This window comes from Chrysochloris asiatica, unplaced genomic scaffold, assembly GCF_000296735.1.
Source record: "Chrysochloris asiatica unplaced genomic scaffold, ChrAsi1.0 scaffold00004, whole genome shotgun sequence".
NCBI classification, from domain to species: domain Eukaryota; kingdom Metazoa; phylum Chordata; class Mammalia; order Afrosoricida; family Chrysochloridae; genus Chrysochloris; species Chrysochloris asiatica.
Window position 1 is genome coordinate 31,070,283 of NW_006408522.1, and position 19,528 is coordinate 31,089,810.

Here is a 19,528-nt window from a genome sequence, read left to right on the forward strand (position 1 = left end):
CTCCACAAAATCACGTCTGCCCCATTACCGTAACTGACATAGAAAGGAGGAATCAGAAGCAGGTTAACTGTGAAGCTGATGAAACTTTAGCTTTAGGGCTTTTCATTGTAGGAGCCGGTCCTTTTCAACTTGTTAAGAACTGTGGAGTCAACCCTGTATAGCAACACTATATAGGGTTTTGAGGAGCAGCTGGTGGGTTTGAACTGCTGACCTTCTGGTTCGACCTTACCTTGCAGACCAGTGCATTATCACCTAGCGCCACATCAAGATAGCCCTGAAAATTTGTGCTTCAGGGCAAACCTGGATCTGCCCCTCAGTGGGATATAGTCCTAAGTAACCCAGTTGTTGTTGTTGTTGTTAGGTGCCATTGAGGTGGGTCTGACTCACAGTGACTTTATGCACAACAGAATGAAACACTGCCCAGTCTTGGGCCCTCCTCACAATCATTGTTACGCTTGAGTCCATTGCTGCTATCACTATGCCAGTCCATCTCGTTGGGGGTCTTCCTCTTTCTTGCTGACCCTCTACCAAGCCTGATATCCTTCTCTAGGGAATAGTCCCTCCTGATAATACATTCAAAGTATAAGAGAGTCTCAGCATACTTACTTGTAAGGAGTATTTCCAGCATAGATTTGTTTGTTCTTTTGGCAGTCCCTTGTACTCAGTTTCACACCATCCTCACAATTATGTTTGAGCCTGTTCTTGCTGCCATCTTGTTAAGGTTCTTATTCTTTCTCTGAACCTCCACTTTACCAAACATAATGTCCTCCAGTCAGTGGTCCCTCCTGACATGTCCAAAGTATGAAAGACGAAATCTCACCATCCTCACTTCTAAGGAGCATTCAGGCTGTACTTCTTCCAACACAGATTTGTTTGTTCTTCTAGCAGCCCATGGTACTTTCAGTATTGTTAAAACCATAATCCAAATGTATCAGTCCTTCATCCTTATTAATTGTCCAGCATTTGCATGTATATAAGGAGATTGAAAATACCATGGCTTAGGTCAGTCACACTTTAGTCCTTAAAAAGATCTCTTTGATCTTCCTTGGAGGTGTATGGATATTATCACAGCATTGTACTGCAAGACAGATCTTGAAATGGTCTTTTTAACAATGAATGTGACACTGTTCCTATTCATTTGATCATTCTCTTCATTGAGATTTTTAAATGTCTGACTTTTTATTGATTTTTGTGGAAACAGAATATAAATTGATTCAAAATGGCCATTTCAGCTAATGCCTAGGATATAAATCTGTACATGCCCCATTTCACTTTTGACAACATTTTTCCTATATTCATATTTTGTATATGGGTTAAAGCACTGGACCACAAGGTCAGTTTGAACCCTATACAGGGTCATTTTGATTCAGAACCGACTCAACGGCACTTAACATGTTTCAGTTATTAATAGATATTTGCAGCTGTTTCTTATTTTGAGTCGTGCCCCATCAGTAAATGAAGATCACAAAAGCCTTCCTACAGCCACCTCATTATGGTCAGCTCTACTTTGAGGAGGCAGAAGTGATTCACCTCTCCTTCTTCCTAGTTTATCTCAGTCTGGAAGCTCCACTGAAATGCCCACTGACTCTGGTGGTACTTTGGTGGCATAGCTCCCAGCATCACAGTACAATAAATTAATAGACAACCCCATACCACCCTGGTTTTATCTTCCTTCAGTCGTCTAAAGATCTTGATTTAAATGATACTCTTCAGGAAACCCAGGACTGATACCCAGACTTGATTATATTACTACTAGTTGCCACCAGGTAAACTCCCATCAGAGTGAATTATCCGCCATAGTGTTTTCAGTGATGGATTTTTCAGAGAAGTACCAGAGCTTTTTTTCTGAGGTACTTCTGGCTTAAACGACAAGATCAATAGTTCAAACCCACCAAGCTGCTCCTTGGAAACCCTATACAGGGGTTCTATGAGTCAGAACTGACTGGCACTTACCAAACTTCCAATTTTTCGATGGGCAGTTGAGCATGTTCATTGTTTGCACCACCTAGGAACTCCAGATTGTGGATTTAATTCACCTTTATGACTCCAATCACAATGTTAATTTGCATTGTTAGAGGTAAATTTGAGGGTCAATTCAGTTTTGCCTTCATTTGCCATCCTAAGGCTAACATAATATATAAAATATGGGAAGGTATTGCTTTAAAATAATTTTTGGTGGGAAGTTATTTACATGACATCTAGCACTGTGGGCTAATGTGCTGAACCGCATGGTCGGCAGTTCAAGTTCACCAGTCACTCCTTGGAAACCCTATACAGGGTCACTATGAGTTGAAACCAACACAACACTTAACATTAAACCTTGTTATGTTAGAAGCCTTCAAAAGTTTGTGTTGAAATGGAATGTAAAGATAATAGAGTTTACTCAAGAACTTTTTGAAGCCCTTGTATGGCAGCCACTAACACTCTCATTTGGTTCATCCATTCTTAAGGAACTTTTTTATTACTATCATTTTGTTAAGTGCCATTGAGTTGCTTTCAGCTCATGTTGTTAGGTGCCATAGAGTCAGTACCAACTGATAGCAAACCACGTACACTACAATCAACTACCCAGTCCTGCGCCAGCCTCACAATTATTCCTGTATTTGAGCCCATTGCTGTTGCCATTGTACCAATCCATCTTGTTGGGGGTTCTTCCTCTTTGTCTCTGACCCTTCACTTTACCAAACACGATCTCAAGTGACTGGTCCTTCCTGACAATATGTCCAAAGTATGAGATGAAATCTAGCCACCCAGGCTTTGAAGCAGGGAGCATTCTGGCTGTACTTCTAACACAGTTGTTTGTGCTTTTGGCAGTCCACGATACTTCTTTTCCAACACCATAGCTCAAATGAATCTTCTGTGGTCTTCCTTATTCACTAACTTCCACATGCATATGAGGTTATTGAAAATATCATGGCTTGGGTCAGGTGCACCTTTACCCTGAATCTGACATCTTTAATCTTCAACACTTTTTAAGACTGCTGGTTGATTTGACAAGAATGAAGTCTTTGACAAGTTCAATCTTTTCTCTATTTATCGTGATGTTATATATTGACTCATGGTGACCCTGTATAGGGTTTCCAAGGAGTGACTGGTGGGTTTGAACCACTGACCTTATGGTCTAATACTTTAGACCACAGCACCACATCAGGACTCCACTATAGTTCTTCCCATTTCTCTTGCTTACTCTCCTTCAGAGAGGTAGCTGCCGTAACATTTGTTGGTATGTGCCTGTAGAGTCAGTTCCGACTCATAGTGACCCTGTACAGTGTCTGAGGCTGTAATCTGTACAGGAGCAGAAAGCCTCATCTTTCTCCTGTGGAACAGCTGGTAGTTTCAAACTGCTGACTGTGAGGTTAACAGCCCGATTCATAACCACTTTAACGTTACTTGCATATTGCTCTGATACATACTTTTTGACAAGTTTAATTTGATCGTTATAATTCTGAAAGATACATAATAGTGTACCTGTTTTACAGATGGAACAAATTAAGGCTCAAAGAACTGCACGCTATATTGAGAGTCTTTTGACTCTGAACTCTCAATGCTTTTATTAACCATGTGCACCTAACTATCCGAAGCCCATTTGTTTCAAATTAATTATGTTCATTATGTCCATGGTAGTGACTTTAAACCTGTCTGCCCATCAAATTCCTCTTGGAGCTTGGCAAAATTGCTAGGTTTTCTAGGATAAGAGACTGATGGTGGCATGAGCTACGCCAAGAGCATTGATGTTTGCCTCCCAGATTGAGGGAGAGTGCAATATGACCCAAACTTTGTTTCCTCAAGTAACAGCTATCAAAATTACTGACCTTTCAGGAGGCTGTGGGGCAATGTATGAAATCAACATGTGATCAGAAGACGTTAAGAAATCAAAGGAATGCATGGATTGCAGATTATCTACCTCCATTCCCACTGATCCACAGGAGAAAGATGAGGTGTTCTGATCCCGTAAAGATCTACAGCCTCGGAAACCCTGTACAGGGTCGCTATGGGTCGGTTCCAACTCCACGGCACATAACATAACCACCATCACCTCCATCCCCACCGAGCCCGCCCTGGCAACGCTACTGCTGCTTAAAACCTTTGATGAACCTGAGGCCACTCTTTTCCAGACATTTGCAAAAAGATTTCATTTAAAGAAAACATTTTCATATTATAATTATAGAGGAATGTGATATATAAATATATCTAGATGTTAGTTAAAGGCAATGGGCTACTGAAGCTTAGGGTGGTGAGTGTGTGCTGTTGAGTCAGTCCCGACCCATAGCGACCCTGCATAGGGCTTCTGAGGGTGTAAATCTTTATGGGAGCAGAAAACCTCCTTTCTCTAGCAGAACAGCTGGTAGTTTCTGACCTTGAGGTTATCAGCCTTAAGGGTTTTTTAAAAAACAATACACACACCAAAACTTTCAGACTGAGTTGGAACTACTGCACTACACTGGTAGCCTATTTAATCCATTGTATCAAGCATAAATTTATCTTGGCTTACCCGACTAGTTTTGTCTTGCTATCTTGTCTCTACTTTTCAAAATCAATCCTTCATTTACCTCAAGGGTTTAATTTCTATTTAATAATGCCCTCCCTTCTAAAATCATTTGGATGGTAATTAAGAGAGCTAGATTCTAGTCCCAGTTCTAATTCTGTGATTTTGGAAGTATGCTTTTCTACTCATTTTCTTAACTGGAAAAGAAGCACATTTAGAAGTTGGTATTTTCTAGTCTAAAAATTGCATCCATTTTTGCAGTTAGGTTCTATACCACTTATTATTTGTAAGAATCTCTTATTGGCTAGTCAAATTGATTTATAAACTTTAGATAGCTTTGTATTCATGTACAAATGTAATTATTCAAGTTCTCCCCCACCCCTATCCGCCATCTCCTATCTGTATCTTCTCCATGTTCTTTGTCCTAAAGGTCAACATCAAAAGGAAAATATTGTGGGGGGAAAAAACCCAGTGTATTTGTAAACAGAAAGCACTATACAAATGTGAGTTGTTAGAAATTAGTTTCCAAAGGTTGATAAAATATCATCAAAGAAAGCTGCTTCCATAAAAGTTTTATTTATCCCCACAACAACCCTGTGAGGTAGGGTGATCAGGGTATTTAAAGATGAGAAAACTAAATCTACATTTACTTGTTCACGGCTATACTGCATAGTGAATAAGTAGAAATTAAATTGAGATTTTTAAAATGTCCATGATTTTATATTGATTTATGTGGAAACAGGTAGAAAGAATATTAACTCCCCCCTACCTTAATGCCAAAAGGACACTGCCTTGAAAAATCCCATTTCAAAAGGTGAAAGTAGTATTCCATTGCTTATATCTACAAAGATTTATAAAATAAAAAAATAGTGAACTATTTTACAGTTAATATATATAATGGTTTCATTCAGGGACAATGTCCTTCAGCTATGAAGATGGTCAGCTTTTCCAAGTGCTAGAAATGCAAAATCTTTAAGAAATCTGAAAGAAAACAATGGTAGTGAGCAGAAGCCTCCATCTTCTTTATTATTCCTCTATGTATCTTGAATTGTTGTTGCTAAGTGAGGTTCTGTGAAATCTGGTCCCAGTTTTTAAAAAAAGAAAAGAAAACCAAAACTCTACCACAAAGAGATATCTGGTAAGCTTTTATTTTGTTGCCTACTCTCAAACCACTGTCACATTATTTAAAACAGTGATTGGTAAGACCTGGCTTTCTCAGAATCACCTGAACTCCCAGGCCTTACTCTTGACTCAGGTGAAACAATTTTCCATCAGGTGAGCCTCCAACTAATTACAATAAACAGGATTGGGAACTACTGACAAAAAACACTAATATTAAAATCATATACCTAAACTAGTATAAACGTGTTGCTCTTATCCCCTTCTTAAAAAAGACCCCCCAACATGTTATGCCCCCTGAACTCTTGCCTCTGGGCAAGTAATTTCAATTCAAGATACAGAGAAACATTTTATAAAAATGTATCCTAGGTAGTGATACTTGGATTCCAATAATAATTTAAGTAGCATTTAAATACAAGATACTGAATTTTGTGGGTCTTGTTCTGAAATTTTAGAATGTATTTTTACAGATTCCTAGCAGGCTTTCAACTTAGGGGAAGACATCAAAAGTTATTACATAATCAAGCGTATCAGCTCTGAAAAAATACTACACTCAAATATAGCTCATAAGAGGAATAAAAAGTGAATGAATGACAACCTAAGGCCTTTTGGCCCATACATTTTTGTTCCCAGTCCACTCTTCCCCTATAAGGGGAAATAAAATAAACATTCTTTCCTAGTTGCTTGGCATAGTTATTCGGTGGGTAACTATTAACTAAGTTAATTTAGATACACAAGATTAAAAGAGGTAACTAACAAATAAATACCTAGGAAGACAAAGAGAAGTCAGGTCAGAAAACCTTAACTAGCTAGTGATGTAGTATTTAACACCATCATATTAATACAATTTAATGTCCTTTACGTTTCAGCTTTATGTGATGGGACAAAGATGTGGAAGAGATCTGGTCCTTATGAAGAATTCTGTGCTCGTTGGAGAGATTTGTAGGAATAATGAAACGCTTTCTTCACTGATGAGATGAAGTATCTGTTTTCAGGCAAGCTGAACAAAATAATGAAAAATGAACTCCTGGAGAAGGTTGAAAGTACTATCTAGCTGAAAAAGTCATTGGCCAAAGATAACTTTTTTTTTTTTTTTTAAACGATTCTATGTTTAACTCTAAAACAAAAACAAAAAATCCAGAAACATATAAAAAAGCAAACAGTGTACATATTCATTTCACTGACAGTTACAGGAAAATAGCCATTTATAGAAGTTACAATGCTTTCAACAATCCCAAATAAATTTTGGGAAACAGATAAAGATAAAGCCATCAGGTAAATAAATATACATATACTAGCTAATATAAAACAATTTATGGTTACGAATTGTCATCAACTCTCTTTTAGGACCCAAGGAGAAATATAAATCTAATTAGGGCTACATATATTACATGTAATTAAAAACACAACTGATTAATAAAACATCCTTTCTAACAATGATACAAATATTTAAAAGAATGTCTTAAAAGTCAGACATTTATCATAGGAAGTATCACAATTTTAGTATGTACTTCAGAGCTGTAATGTGTATATAGGTCACTTCTGCTGTGTCTCATCAGGTATCATCCATCTCTCCTGCATTTACTACAGTCTTTAAGAGTTCACTACAGTCCGTCTTTTAAGAATTCACACTTCCTCTGTGAGCTGAAGGGCTGGGCACATTGCAATTCATAAAATATACACTTTCCTTGAACTAAATGGAAGTGTTTAACATGTACCAATAAAGCAATGAAAGGGTAATGGAAGATAAAACAGTATATAATAGGTGCAGGAAAGCTGGATAAATTGCCTCTCTTTAAATTATTTAAAGTTTTGTTATTAACAAATGAAAAATGACCCAAGTAATGAACGTATTGAAGAAAAAAAAATATTAAACTGTCGTCAAATGTTCTCAGGCCATATAAAACTTCTTAGTTTATTTCTTAACAGAGTTTGTTATGTTTGATTCCTTTGTCAGTTGCATGGGACTGAAAACAGCTTCACCATTAGTAAAATGCGAAGAATTAAAAAGTTGGTGTTCATTATTATAGTGCTCAGAGGCACAATGGTAAAGGTGCTTTTATTTCCCATTAAGTAGGGGAAAGCCCTTTGAAATTGTATTAATCAGAAAAACTTTCAGCAATTATAATGCACACTGAAAGTTCAGATCTTGTTTAGATTTTGGGGTTTGCTCGTTTGAGCATTAAAGTGAAGGGAGCAGGGACAAATGTAAGTAGGTTCACAATTTTGAGCAAGAGCATATGTAAAGGTAACGTTATGTACATTTTATTTCAAGAAAGACAGCAGACAAACAACAAAAAGATGCCCAGATGCCCTAAAGATAAATACATTTCAAAGATTCTCATTAAAACGAATCTGTAGTATTTTTTACCTGCAAGCAAAATATCTTTCTTTAAATTAAAAAAAAAAAAAAAAAAAAGTATTCTGAATTGCAATTTTTTTTTTTTTTTTTTTTGCAGAAAATCTGCCATGATTACTTTTTTAATGAAGAAGGATTTTCCACAAAACAGGCTTGGCTCTACATGCTAAGTTTTTAAACAGCTCAGTGACACAATATGCTAACTACATACACAACAGGTAATATAGTAAGAAACACTCAACCTGATGGAAAGTTAAAATCTTCATTAATACACTGAAAATTGACATAACTCATGCCTTTAAAATCAAAAATACAAAAATTAAATGTTTTCCTAAAAAGATTTCCTTATTTTAAGGACTCATTTGAAAATGAAGCTGCATGTAATTTGTACAATAAAGTTGTACAAGTAAACAGGTAATATACATAAAAAATTAATTGACATACTCCTCAATTATCAGTTGTCCACCTTTAATTTCCAATACTGTACTTTCTTAACAAGCATACAAAATATCAAACTTCTCTTTAGAAAAAGTGCCGTTCTTTGACATCCTTTACATAAAAACAGTCTGAGCCTGTGGTATGTTAATGCAGTAGAGAGGCAAAGCATACTAACTTTTACAAATTCTACCTTCCATAAAAAGCCTCCCGAAAAGGAGATTACACACCACTATAAAAATATCAACCTCTTTATGGTAGCTGCATTAGAGAACCAAGGCTTGCAGACTATTTTCATATAGCATAGAAAACCACTATGACAGCATAGGAACTGCATTTGGTGGCCTGGGAGTGTACTGTGCCACAGGATGATGCATAGGTACTGTTAGGTACCAAGACTGTTATACATAGTTTTAAATTGATTGTAACCGAGAGCATAACAGAGGTACTACCAGCCCATGCAAAATAACTAAAAATACTGAGCCACTGTGCTGAATACTTCATTCCTGGAGAATACCAAAGGCAGCAGTAACCAAATCAAGCCCAACAGGTGTTGACCACACTCAGTCTCCTCAAAGATTAGTGAGCAGCACAGTGAAGTCTGAGGTATACCTTTATCCATTAAATCTGTGTGCCATTGCAAGATATTACCATTTGGAATACATGCTATCACAATGGTTTAAATCTTCTGAATATTAGTCACTCATATATTCTTATCTACCCAGTCTCTTGATTTTTGAAAAGATTTCACCTACAGTAGAATATTACAGAAACAAAATATAAATGTATGTCTTGCTAAATGAAACTTACATGGACTAAAAGTAGAGAATATTTTTAAACAAATATACAATATGCAGGCAGACAAAGCAGGAAAACGGCCATTCAAATGTATAATAAAAACTAAAAATTGACTATTTCAAGAAAACTATGAAGCGCCTCAACTAAAAGGAATGCATAATGAATTTCTAATCTAATACAGGTCAAAAATGTAAAAAGGTTATAAACCTTAACAGGAAAAATAAAACAACTTTTACTGGCCATTCCTGTTGAAATGAGAATCTTAAAGTAACAGAAAAGTGGCTACAAACCCACTTAGAGCACCGAACAGAGAGAAAATAAAAGTCCATTTTCAGCTCTGTTATTATCATAAAATCCTGTGTGACTACAGGTCAAACTGCTGGTGGCAGAAACAGAATTCTTTATAAACTGCAGATGTCCTGTACATAAAAAATTTCACTGGAGTTGCACTAGTTCTAAAGACTCTTCTGTTTTCGCCTACCTACTGTATGTATTCAATCTGAGATAGATAAAGTCTCTCTCTGTAACCCTTGATTATTATTGGGCACCAAAGATAAGAAAAGCAAGACGGGGTACAAAAATGCAAAATTTCAACAGTAATGGCAATGTTTTTGTCTTAGTCCAAAAGGGTCCTGCATTCTCTCCCCCTTCAGTCATCTGACAAGTCTTTGTGTTTAATCTGGGGGCAGCAAATCATGCAAGCGAAATCTGTCTCTGATGTGAGGTCGGACATCTTCATTCTGAATGGAATAAAGAGAATGTTTTAAAAATTACATTATTTTATAGATACAAAGGGGCTTCAAAGTCCATGGAAAAATGGAATCAAAAGATGGAATTTTCCCACACACGTTTTGAAGTCCCCCTTGTATAATCTTCATGTTCTAAGCATTCTTACTTTGCAGAGAAAAATCACTATTTTATTTTACAACTTGCATTATTTTGTTGCCAAATATAAAAAAAATTCAAGTTATGAAGTTTTAAATAGTAATAAGCACAGTTTTAGCATAATTTGTAAGGTTAAACAATGCACCTATGTTTTCCATTTTTTCATAATTTCCTACCACAATTGACTTAGTCAGTACACAGAGAGTAAACCATTAAAAAGTGATTTTTTTCAATATAGTTGAGCTAAGAAAAACACAAGAGAAAAAACAAATGATATACTTACCAGTTCTACAAGCTTCTCCAGAAATGGAATCAATTTTAGGAGTTCATTGTCATTTTTATCCATAAACCAGCTTTCTATAGGGATTCCATTAGAAAGCTAAAAGGATAAATAAATAATTTATTTATCTTTTTATTTCTATTTTGTCTTGTTTGGAAAAGTTTTAAAAATGAAACAAAAATTTAACCCTTTTGTAGCCTGTAGTAGTGTGTAGCTGTTATCCCCATTTTAGCATATGCTTCCGTCTTGTATCACTGAGTAAATCTGAAGAAACAAGTCTCATCCTACCAATCTCAGGCACCAGAGACCTCTCAGGACATACCTGCCCAATAATTGTATCAGAGTCCACGTTACCATAAAAACATTTTTTTTTGCCTCCCGTTACTGAAAACACATGATTTCAAGAAAAAAATTCAAGGCAGAAAATAACTACATCTTGAAAGGGTAAGGAAAACCCTGATGTATAAATTTCTTTGAAAAGGAATGCCTCCAGAGTTTATTCCTTGGCAATCAATAATATGACAGAAAGAGTAAAGTGAAGACTAACTGGGTTTTCATGTACATAAAATTAAACAAGAAAGTTCCATTAAAACAAGTTTTATATGGGCTATGAACCTAACTAAGGAGGGCTGGTAGCGTAGTGGGTTATGAGTTGGGCTCATAACTACAGAGTCAGCAGTTCGAATTTACCAGCTGCTCTGAGGGAGAAATAAGCTTTCTGCTCCCATAAAGATTTACAGCCTCAGAAACCCTATACAGGGTTTCACTACGAATCAGAGAACCAACCCCACAGCACCCACTACCACAACTACCACGAACCTAACTAAATAGATATTCCTTCTTCATTCAAAAAAAACAGTTAACGATAATATAGCAATTGTATGCCCTGTGAATCAAAGGGTAATGCCAATGAAAACAGAGAACACTCAGACTACCAGAAATCATACTGTCTGTCCCAGTAGTATGATAGTCTGAGCACAGTAAGTACTTAACAAACAGACTCACTGGTATTTCCCTGAGGAAGAATGCCTAAAAATAAGAATAAACACTGCATCTGTTTTATAGTAAATCTCTAGGATAAAATATATTTATAGGTAATGTTTAGATTAAGCATTTTGTTTTAGATAGAAGATATTTACTTGAAAACATTTAATCTAGGAGCCAAGATGAAATTCTAAAATATTATATCAAAATGCAAGTAAATAAAAATAATGACCTTGATTGACCATGTTTCAACAACAAATGCATTTTTTCCTTTTGTTTATTTTATTAGGGACATTTTGAAACACACAAAGAAAGTCCAATCTTATTTCATCTATACTTTTCATATACCCCCATTCTGTGCTGATTTGTCTGAAGCAAATTTCATAGATTAGATCATGTACACATATTTATATAATATGCAGTGTATCTTATAAGGATGTATTTAAATAAAAAAATTTAAATTACAACATATAAAAGGAAGTCTGTTTATGAAGAAAATATTTCAGAATGTCAAATCAAATAAACAGACCAGTTAAGGTTTTTATAACTTTCAAACAGGTTTATGTTAAATTATGGATTAGATCAAATTTTAAAGGATAGCTCACAACAGTTACCTACCTCTTACCCAAATTTACTTGCATTTAATAGTAAAATTTCCAAAAGGGTTATAATAATTTGGCACTTCTAATTAGTATGGGAGGAGTCCTGGTGTGGCGCTGTGGGTTAATGCACTGGACTGCAAAGTCGGTTTGAACTGTAGGGTCGGCAGTTCAAGATCACCAGTTGCTCCTTGGAAACCCTACACAGGGTCATTATGGGTGGGAACCGACTCAAGCACTTAACAACAACAACAATAATTAGTATGGTAACAAGCCTTTAACTCTAAAACATGACATTAAACAGAAATTCTACCAACAAAAATTCAGTTCTGCCATTATAGTCTGTTTGGTAGCATTTGTTCCCATGTATTTTTCCCAATATGACTTTGTTAAGCAATCCTCTTCCTACCTGATATGCAAAGGCTTGTGGTGAGTTGTCAATTATTATAGTTTTTGAAAGATCTCTTCCCAGGATATTTAAGTCTTTTATATAGTTTCCTTGTACACAAACACAATGTTCACGGAAAAGTCGATGCCTAAACGTAAAAATAAATAAATTTTTAAAAATCTCTAAAAAGTACAACAAATACTGACACATACATACACCACAGGCTTTATAGGTTCAATAAGTCTTTTCACTCACTATGGAAATAAATACAAACATGGGCCTAAGCTTTGGGCTATGCTTTTACTATAAAAGTTCACAGCAATTATTTAAACCTTACAACCAAATATTGCCATGCCATACAGAACTTGGGTTTATTCCTAAAATGTAAAGTTAAATTATAAAGAGGTTATTAAAAATTCTGTAAATTTTTTTGGTAATTTATTTACCCAGGAAAGCTCAGCTCAGATGCAGCATCTGGTTGTCAGCGAGGTCCTGCTTTTTAACCAATTTTCCAGGTGAATGAGGTACAAGGTCAAGTGACTTGCCCAAGGTCACACAGTAAGTCAGTGGTTAGCCCCGCATTGGAACCCAGGATCCTCCTGGCTCCCAGGCCTTTGCTCTAACCAGTAGACCACACAGCCTCCCTATCCCTGTACACGCCAGAATAGAAAATATAAGAAGGAATGTTGCTTTGTTGGCAGTTAAAAAAAATTTTTTTTTAAAGTTTCTCTTATATTTTTGAGAAAAGATGCTGAAGCCAAAACATTCCATCATTTCAACATTTCCCCAACTTTTATTTCTCTTAATTTTATTTAGTAAGTAAATAAAAAATTATGTAAATAAATATATTATATATATTTGGAAAAATATGGTTGAAGGAAAAGATAATTTCTGATTTAAGTGTTACTAAAGTAAACTGATGTTTCACCAATATATTACATGCTGACTAGAAAAATGCTATATAATTTTTTAAAGCTTTAAAAATAAATTGTACTTATAATTCTATAGTATATTATGTAATTATCCTTTAGCACTCAAAACATTAAAGTTGCTGAATATTTATAACAATTGATATAGTTAAGATTTTTTTTTTAACCTTAAAATACTTTATTATCTCTATATTAATAATAGGTAGTTTTAGTGTTGTGTTAATTCCACTAAGCAATTTTTAAGGGCTAGCTACTATACCTCTGTATTTGATCATGCAATTTCAAGAAAAGGGTATTTTTTATCTACAAGGTCAGTCACACGTCTGTTAAAAACAGAAAACAAAAACCCCACTAAAAACTCAATTAAAAAAATTCACAGTGCTGGTAGTAATAGCAAAGAGGAAGAATTTTATGTGCAGATAAAATATAGTATAAGTAGTTCTTTTCCCCCTGGCTATAATTTTAAGGAATGCTTTAAACCAATCAGATAATCATCTGCCTTTGGGCGGTTTACAGATAGTCCTACTTAAAAGTCCGAAGTCCTTTGGGGATCTAACAAACATTCCCCATTTTATTTCTTGAAACATTCAGATACGAGAAAACTGGAAGCAGGTATAGAGTGCACATACAAGTCACTGCTGATGACGCTTACCCAACAGCAACAAACATACTGAGAGTAGTCACCAGTATATATATGTGGAGACTGTGATTATTTAACACCCTCACCCTCCTACAGTTAATAACATGTATCTGAAGTTTTAGAAATTACTTTTGACAATCTAATAGAGATCCTTTACACTAACAACACTGCATTTAGACTGATGGGATTTAGAGATCACAAAAATTTCTTAAGTCTATTAATTCCTTATAGCACTCTAATAAATAAATTTAATCTACTATTCAAATATGTTGTTTTAATTTTTTAAAAACACATATAGATTAAACAGAAAACTCCCAGATGTTTAGGTTTTATAAAGAGGGGGATTGATTTGAAAACTCCAAGAGGGAAGGACTTCATATTGTTTAATGTTCCATAGAACATTGAAGGTACTTAAATAATTATCTTCAAAATGAATGGCATTAAAATCATTTGTATATTTTTATTAAAGTTTAGTAAAATGGGCATAAATGTCAATCAATAAACAGTAGTGAATAGAAAATGCCACTTTTCATTTGTGTGTGTGCAGTTTGTTTATATAGAAGATGCAATGGAAATTGACAATAAGGACAAATTTTGATTTTCTATATTAAACTAAAAAGGGTATTACAGTTGGATTTAGGAAAAAACCTCCTACATGTGGATACCAGGAAAAGGTTTTCAGTATAATTATACCCACCATTCAGTAATACAGGACTTTAGACAGTAGGAAATACTATGGGGGAAAATAGTCAAGAAACTTATCATCTAGCCATTAATGTCTTCATGAACCTTTTGCATCTTTCTCAGCTCTAGTCAAAACCTCAAAAATGAACTCTGACATTTTAGAGGATTCTGTAAGATTGCTACAGTATTAATAACACATTTCAGCTGACAGAAATTAATGGCAGTATTAACTTGGAAACAGTTTTAAAATCATCCAAGGGACTCCTGTCTAATCCTGAACACACTTCATCTCCTGGATCAGGACACATACAAGGAACTCAGTCCAGATTAGAATAACCTCTCACTAACGCATCTATAATTCTTAATTACTAATCAGATCACTTGATTCCTTCTGTTAAATTAACTCTATAACATGTACCATTCTCAGAGACTTGAGGTGTGTACACAATGAAAAATTTTACACATACCAAGTCTCCCTTCCAACCCCTCACAAAGAATAAAAATGTCACTATGAAAAAGGTATTTGATGTTGATATCCTTTTGAAGAACATCTGTTTGAAATGTATCATTAGGAAATGTTTTAGTTTTGGGAATCAAAAAGTTCATTTATTCTCACCGTTCAACAAACTCTACATATGTAGCCAGTTTATAAAGGCCATTAAAATTAAACAGAAGCATAAAAACTTCATAGATCAGTGTGACAGACTATTTCTTAATGAAATTTACCTGACCAGTTGCTTTTTAGGGTCTAGTATGTTCAGTAACTTGTCTGCATACACCTTCTTAGAAGCAGTAAAAAGAATGATCTACAAATTAGGGGAAAAGAAGTAATCATTATACATGATCTACATATGGGCATTATATTGCATAAAATAAAAATCTAAGTATATAATTAGTTTAATCATTTTTACCTCATACATCTGAGACATTCGTTCCAGGAATTCCCTGAAGAATGGTCTTAATCTCACATAAACCTGAAAAAACATAAGGATAGGCTTCAACATATTAACATACCAAATGGAAACTACTCATTCATAAATGATGCTGTGTTCTAACCCTGAATATACTATAGTTAGTACATATTTTAAAGTAATAGAAAAGTTTACTAGATGAACACTCAAACCAAACATATTTCACATACAAGAAACCACTTAAAACATCTTTTGGCAGTGTTAAGAATCATCACTGGTGAACAATTTACTTTTAATAGTTAAATACAACTGACAATAGTACTTCATTGGAATAGAATTATAATAAACAAACTAAAAATGGAAGGTTTCCCTCTGAGATTTTGATCCACAAATCAGCTCCATCTTCCAGCCAGGTAGTATCCATCCAATTATTAGGCAGGCTATGTGTCCACCTCTAGCTGACCTGTCTCAATGACCTTCCTCAATAATTGCTCAGAATTTCTTCTCAAAAATCACCTGCTAATAACATCTTGATTTTAAACCAGAATTTTTCAGAAGTCAATCTTGCTATTCTATTACTAATTCAGATGTGGCATCTCAATTAGTACTATGTACACCTAAAACTAATTCAGCAAACATATCAGTTCTCAAAATGGACAGTATTAGAAACACTATAATGCTCTTATATATCTTATTTCTCTGTCTTGCGTATAATCAACATAACTCTTGTAACATACTCTAATATAGAGAACTTCACTAAAAGTGATTTATAAGAGATTTTGACTTCTCTAAGACATACTTATTCTGTGACAATTTCATAAAAAGAAATTTTATACTTTCAAGGTGATTACTGAACAACAAATGTTTATGGAACACCTACAGTATACAGTATATAAAGCACTGGACTTCACATCAGACTCACTGGACTCATTAAAAAAACAAAGTTGGGAGATGCCAAATTCAAATCTAGGCCCTCTAGAGTTTAATTCTGACATCTGTAACACATTCACACAAAATATCCTTATAACAAAAATCCAGTTCAGGGAATGTTACAAGGAAAAACAGGGATTAAGTATGCAAATATTCTGGGAGGTAAGATACTATGTTTTACCTTATTACTGGAATTCCCAAGGCCAAAATGGTTTAAAATAAGCAAATATGAATATATAGTAGGTACTAGAATTGCCTGAAATTAGGCATGCAATGTAAGATACTCGTTTAGTTCTTCTCCTAAAAACAGGAATTGACTCAACAGCAAAATGTTTTTGGGTAGAATACACCAAATAATTTTACTGAACACCAAACTCTTATGATAAACAAATTTTACAAACAGAAAAGACTATACAAGTACAGTGAGTGACTGAAACTCCCTAAGAACTGATGATCACTTGTGAAAAGTGAACTTTAAATGATTATGTTTTGTTGTTAAGTGCCATTGAGTTGGTTCTGACTCATAGCAACCCTCTATAGCAAGGTTTCTGAGGATTCACTAACCTTGCAGTTAGCAGTTCAGCGCTTATTTTACAGCACCACACTATTGTTAAGTGCCATTGCGTCATTTCCAATTTAGAGTGACCCTGTGTAAGGTTTCTGAGGAGCAGCTGGTGAGTTTGAACTGCTGACACTTTGTGGTTCAAACTAACCTTGCAGTTCAGTGCTTATCCTACAGCGCCATACCAGGACTCTCTAAAATGATTATAATGGTGATGGTACTTGTGTGCTGCTGATTCACAGAGACTCTGTATAGGGTTTCTGAGGTTGTAGAATCTTTTTTATGGAAACAGAAAGCCTCACCTTTCTCCCACGGAGCGGCAGGTAGATTCAAACTACAGACCTTTCGGTTAGCAGCCCAGTTTGTAATCCACTACACTATCAGGGCTCCTTAAAATGATTATAGATATGCTAATATTTTACCCGGTCTCCATATCCAGTCTACAGTGATAAATGCTTACTGCTTTTAATCCTATTAAGTCAGGCGTTTAAACTTAATATCTTGACTAATGAAAAGTACAGTAAGTCTGCATTCCAGCTAATAAAAGATGAGGTACAAAACATTTAACTGCAGTTCACTTGTGATCTTGCTTGAAAACTCATTATTGACAAAATGTAAGGATATAATAAAATTTAACTGCCATATTGCTTATTACAGAAAGAAGAACTCTAAGAAATTACAAAAATTAAAAAAAGAAAGTATTCATTTAATATTAACTTCATCAGATTAAACTTCTGCCCTATTTAATATTTTAAAAAGTATGGGATAAGTACATGTTCTGAAAAATAATTGGACATAGATTTTAGATATATAGCTATTGCACTGGTAACATCATTTTTATTAATTATGGGCCTTCCAAAAATTTGTGATGGTTAAGAAAAGCCCATTAATTCTGTCAATACTTTTACTTAGTCATCTCACTTCAACAAATATCACAAACTATGAACCATCAGAGCCTTTTGTTTGCTGCTAGTCCCTTAGATGCATTGGTTGTTATTGTTGAGTACCACTGAGTCAGTTCCACCTCACAGCAACCCTGTACAGGGAGGGTTTCCAAGGATGTAAATCTTAACTGGAACAGAAACCTCATCTTTTTTCAATGTTAAGCTCAAGCTTTGGACCCTGTGGTTTGCAGTTCCATGCTTATCCTACAGGGCTACCAGCACTCCCTAAATGAATTTAGGAACAAAAAGAGTTCATCCTTGTGTGTGTGTATACATACACACACAAATTTTTCAATATTCCATCATCACTTTTCCCATAAAATAGTGTCTTTGTAACTTGGGATCTATTTCCTCTAAATAACATCATGGTTCTATATTAAAGAATTACTTCTTAAATTTAAAATTTTTATTTAGACAGCTAATTTAAATGATACTTTCCAAGTACCGTCATAGTCCATTTCCCATTCTCAGAACAGATTCACCATGATTTGGAAAGGCAAAAAGGAAGGTGTTTCAGAATTGAAAGACACAAGCAAAGACTGAGGTGACTAATAAAAACCAGAATACAGATATGTTATAGGTAGATGTGAGCAGGAATACAAAGAAGTCAAAAAGTACTTAGGTACTATTCTGCAGAACAAAGCAAGAACATTTGAAAGGTCGGAACAATACGACGGGTTTAATTTTTGAGACTACATTACTTGATGTGTTAGGTTACAAAGATACAACAACATATATAGATGTACACACTGGCATTTCTCCAAATGCTAAAAGAACAAAAAAAAAAACTCCACAGATGTCAACTCCATCTTTCTTGTCCCAACCTTTCTCTCATACAAAGCTTTCTGCCCTGAGTTGCTTAGTTCTCATTTTCTATGTCTCCTTCACCCATGCCTATTTCTACTTAGTATTTCACGAGTCTTTTTTTCTTCAAACTTGAAACTCCCTAAAACTACATATATAGTCTCTCAAATCTATGGCCAGGCAAAAGCTTCATTTCAGTATTCTCTTCCAAATCTAAGTCAATTGGTGTGGTACTACAGGATAAGCACTGAACTGCTATTCTCAAGGTTGGTGGTTTGAACATACCAGCTGCTCCTCAGAAACCCTCTATACTGTGAGTCAGTACTAACCCAACGGCACTTAACAGTACTAAAACATAATCATTTTAAGTTTGCTTTTCACATCACCAACACCACACCAAAGAAAGAAAGAAAGAAAGAAAGAAAGAACTCACTGTCACTGATTTACCTCCAAGCCATAGTGACCCTGCATAGGATTTCCAAGGCTGTTTATCTTTATGGGAGCAGAAAGTCTCATTTTTCTTGCAGTTGGTAAGTCCAGTGCTTATCCTACTATGCCATCAGGTTTAAAAAACCAGTATCAAAAGCTTAAAAGTAACACCTACCCTTAAACAAATAATAAATAAGGGGGAATCTGATGCAGACCGTGCAGACCCGGTCAGGAGTTCAAGTCCCTGTGGGCCCAAGCGTTGCTGACCGTCCAAACCATAGGCTCTGAGGATCAGACTTTAGCCACCTAGCAGACATAGCAAAATATTCCTTATCTGATTATTCAGTTATGCTGGTTAGTAA

The 19,528-nt window shown here is 35.1% G+C and overlaps 1 protein-coding gene across 2 annotated transcripts in view; it reads right to left on the reverse strand.

The window, feature by feature from the left end:
• Positions 1 to 8,415: 8,415 nt before the first annotated feature.
• CTDSPL2 (CTD (carboxy-terminal domain, RNA polymerase II, polypeptide A) small phosphatase like 2) overlaps positions 8,416 to 19,528 on the reverse strand; it is a 100,297-nt gene continuing 89,184 nt past the window's right edge. Inside the window, exons 9-13 of one of the 2 annotated variants that reach the window (XM_006831701.1) lie at positions 15,498 to 15,560; positions 15,313 to 15,392; positions 12,355 to 12,481; positions 10,366 to 10,461; positions 8,416 to 9,937 (exon numbers count right to left, since the gene is read on the reverse strand). In XM_006831701.1, the coding sequence (XP_006831764.1) occupies positions 9,872 to 9,937; positions 10,366 to 10,461; positions 12,355 to 12,481; positions 15,313 to 15,392; positions 15,498 to 15,560 (432 nt within the window). In that variant the 3' untranslated portion in view covers positions 8,416 to 9,871. The remainder of the gene's footprint in view (positions 9,938 to 10,365; positions 10,462 to 12,354; positions 12,482 to 15,312; positions 15,393 to 15,497; positions 15,561 to 19,528) is intronic. The other variant, XM_006831702.1, reaches the window with a different exon arrangement.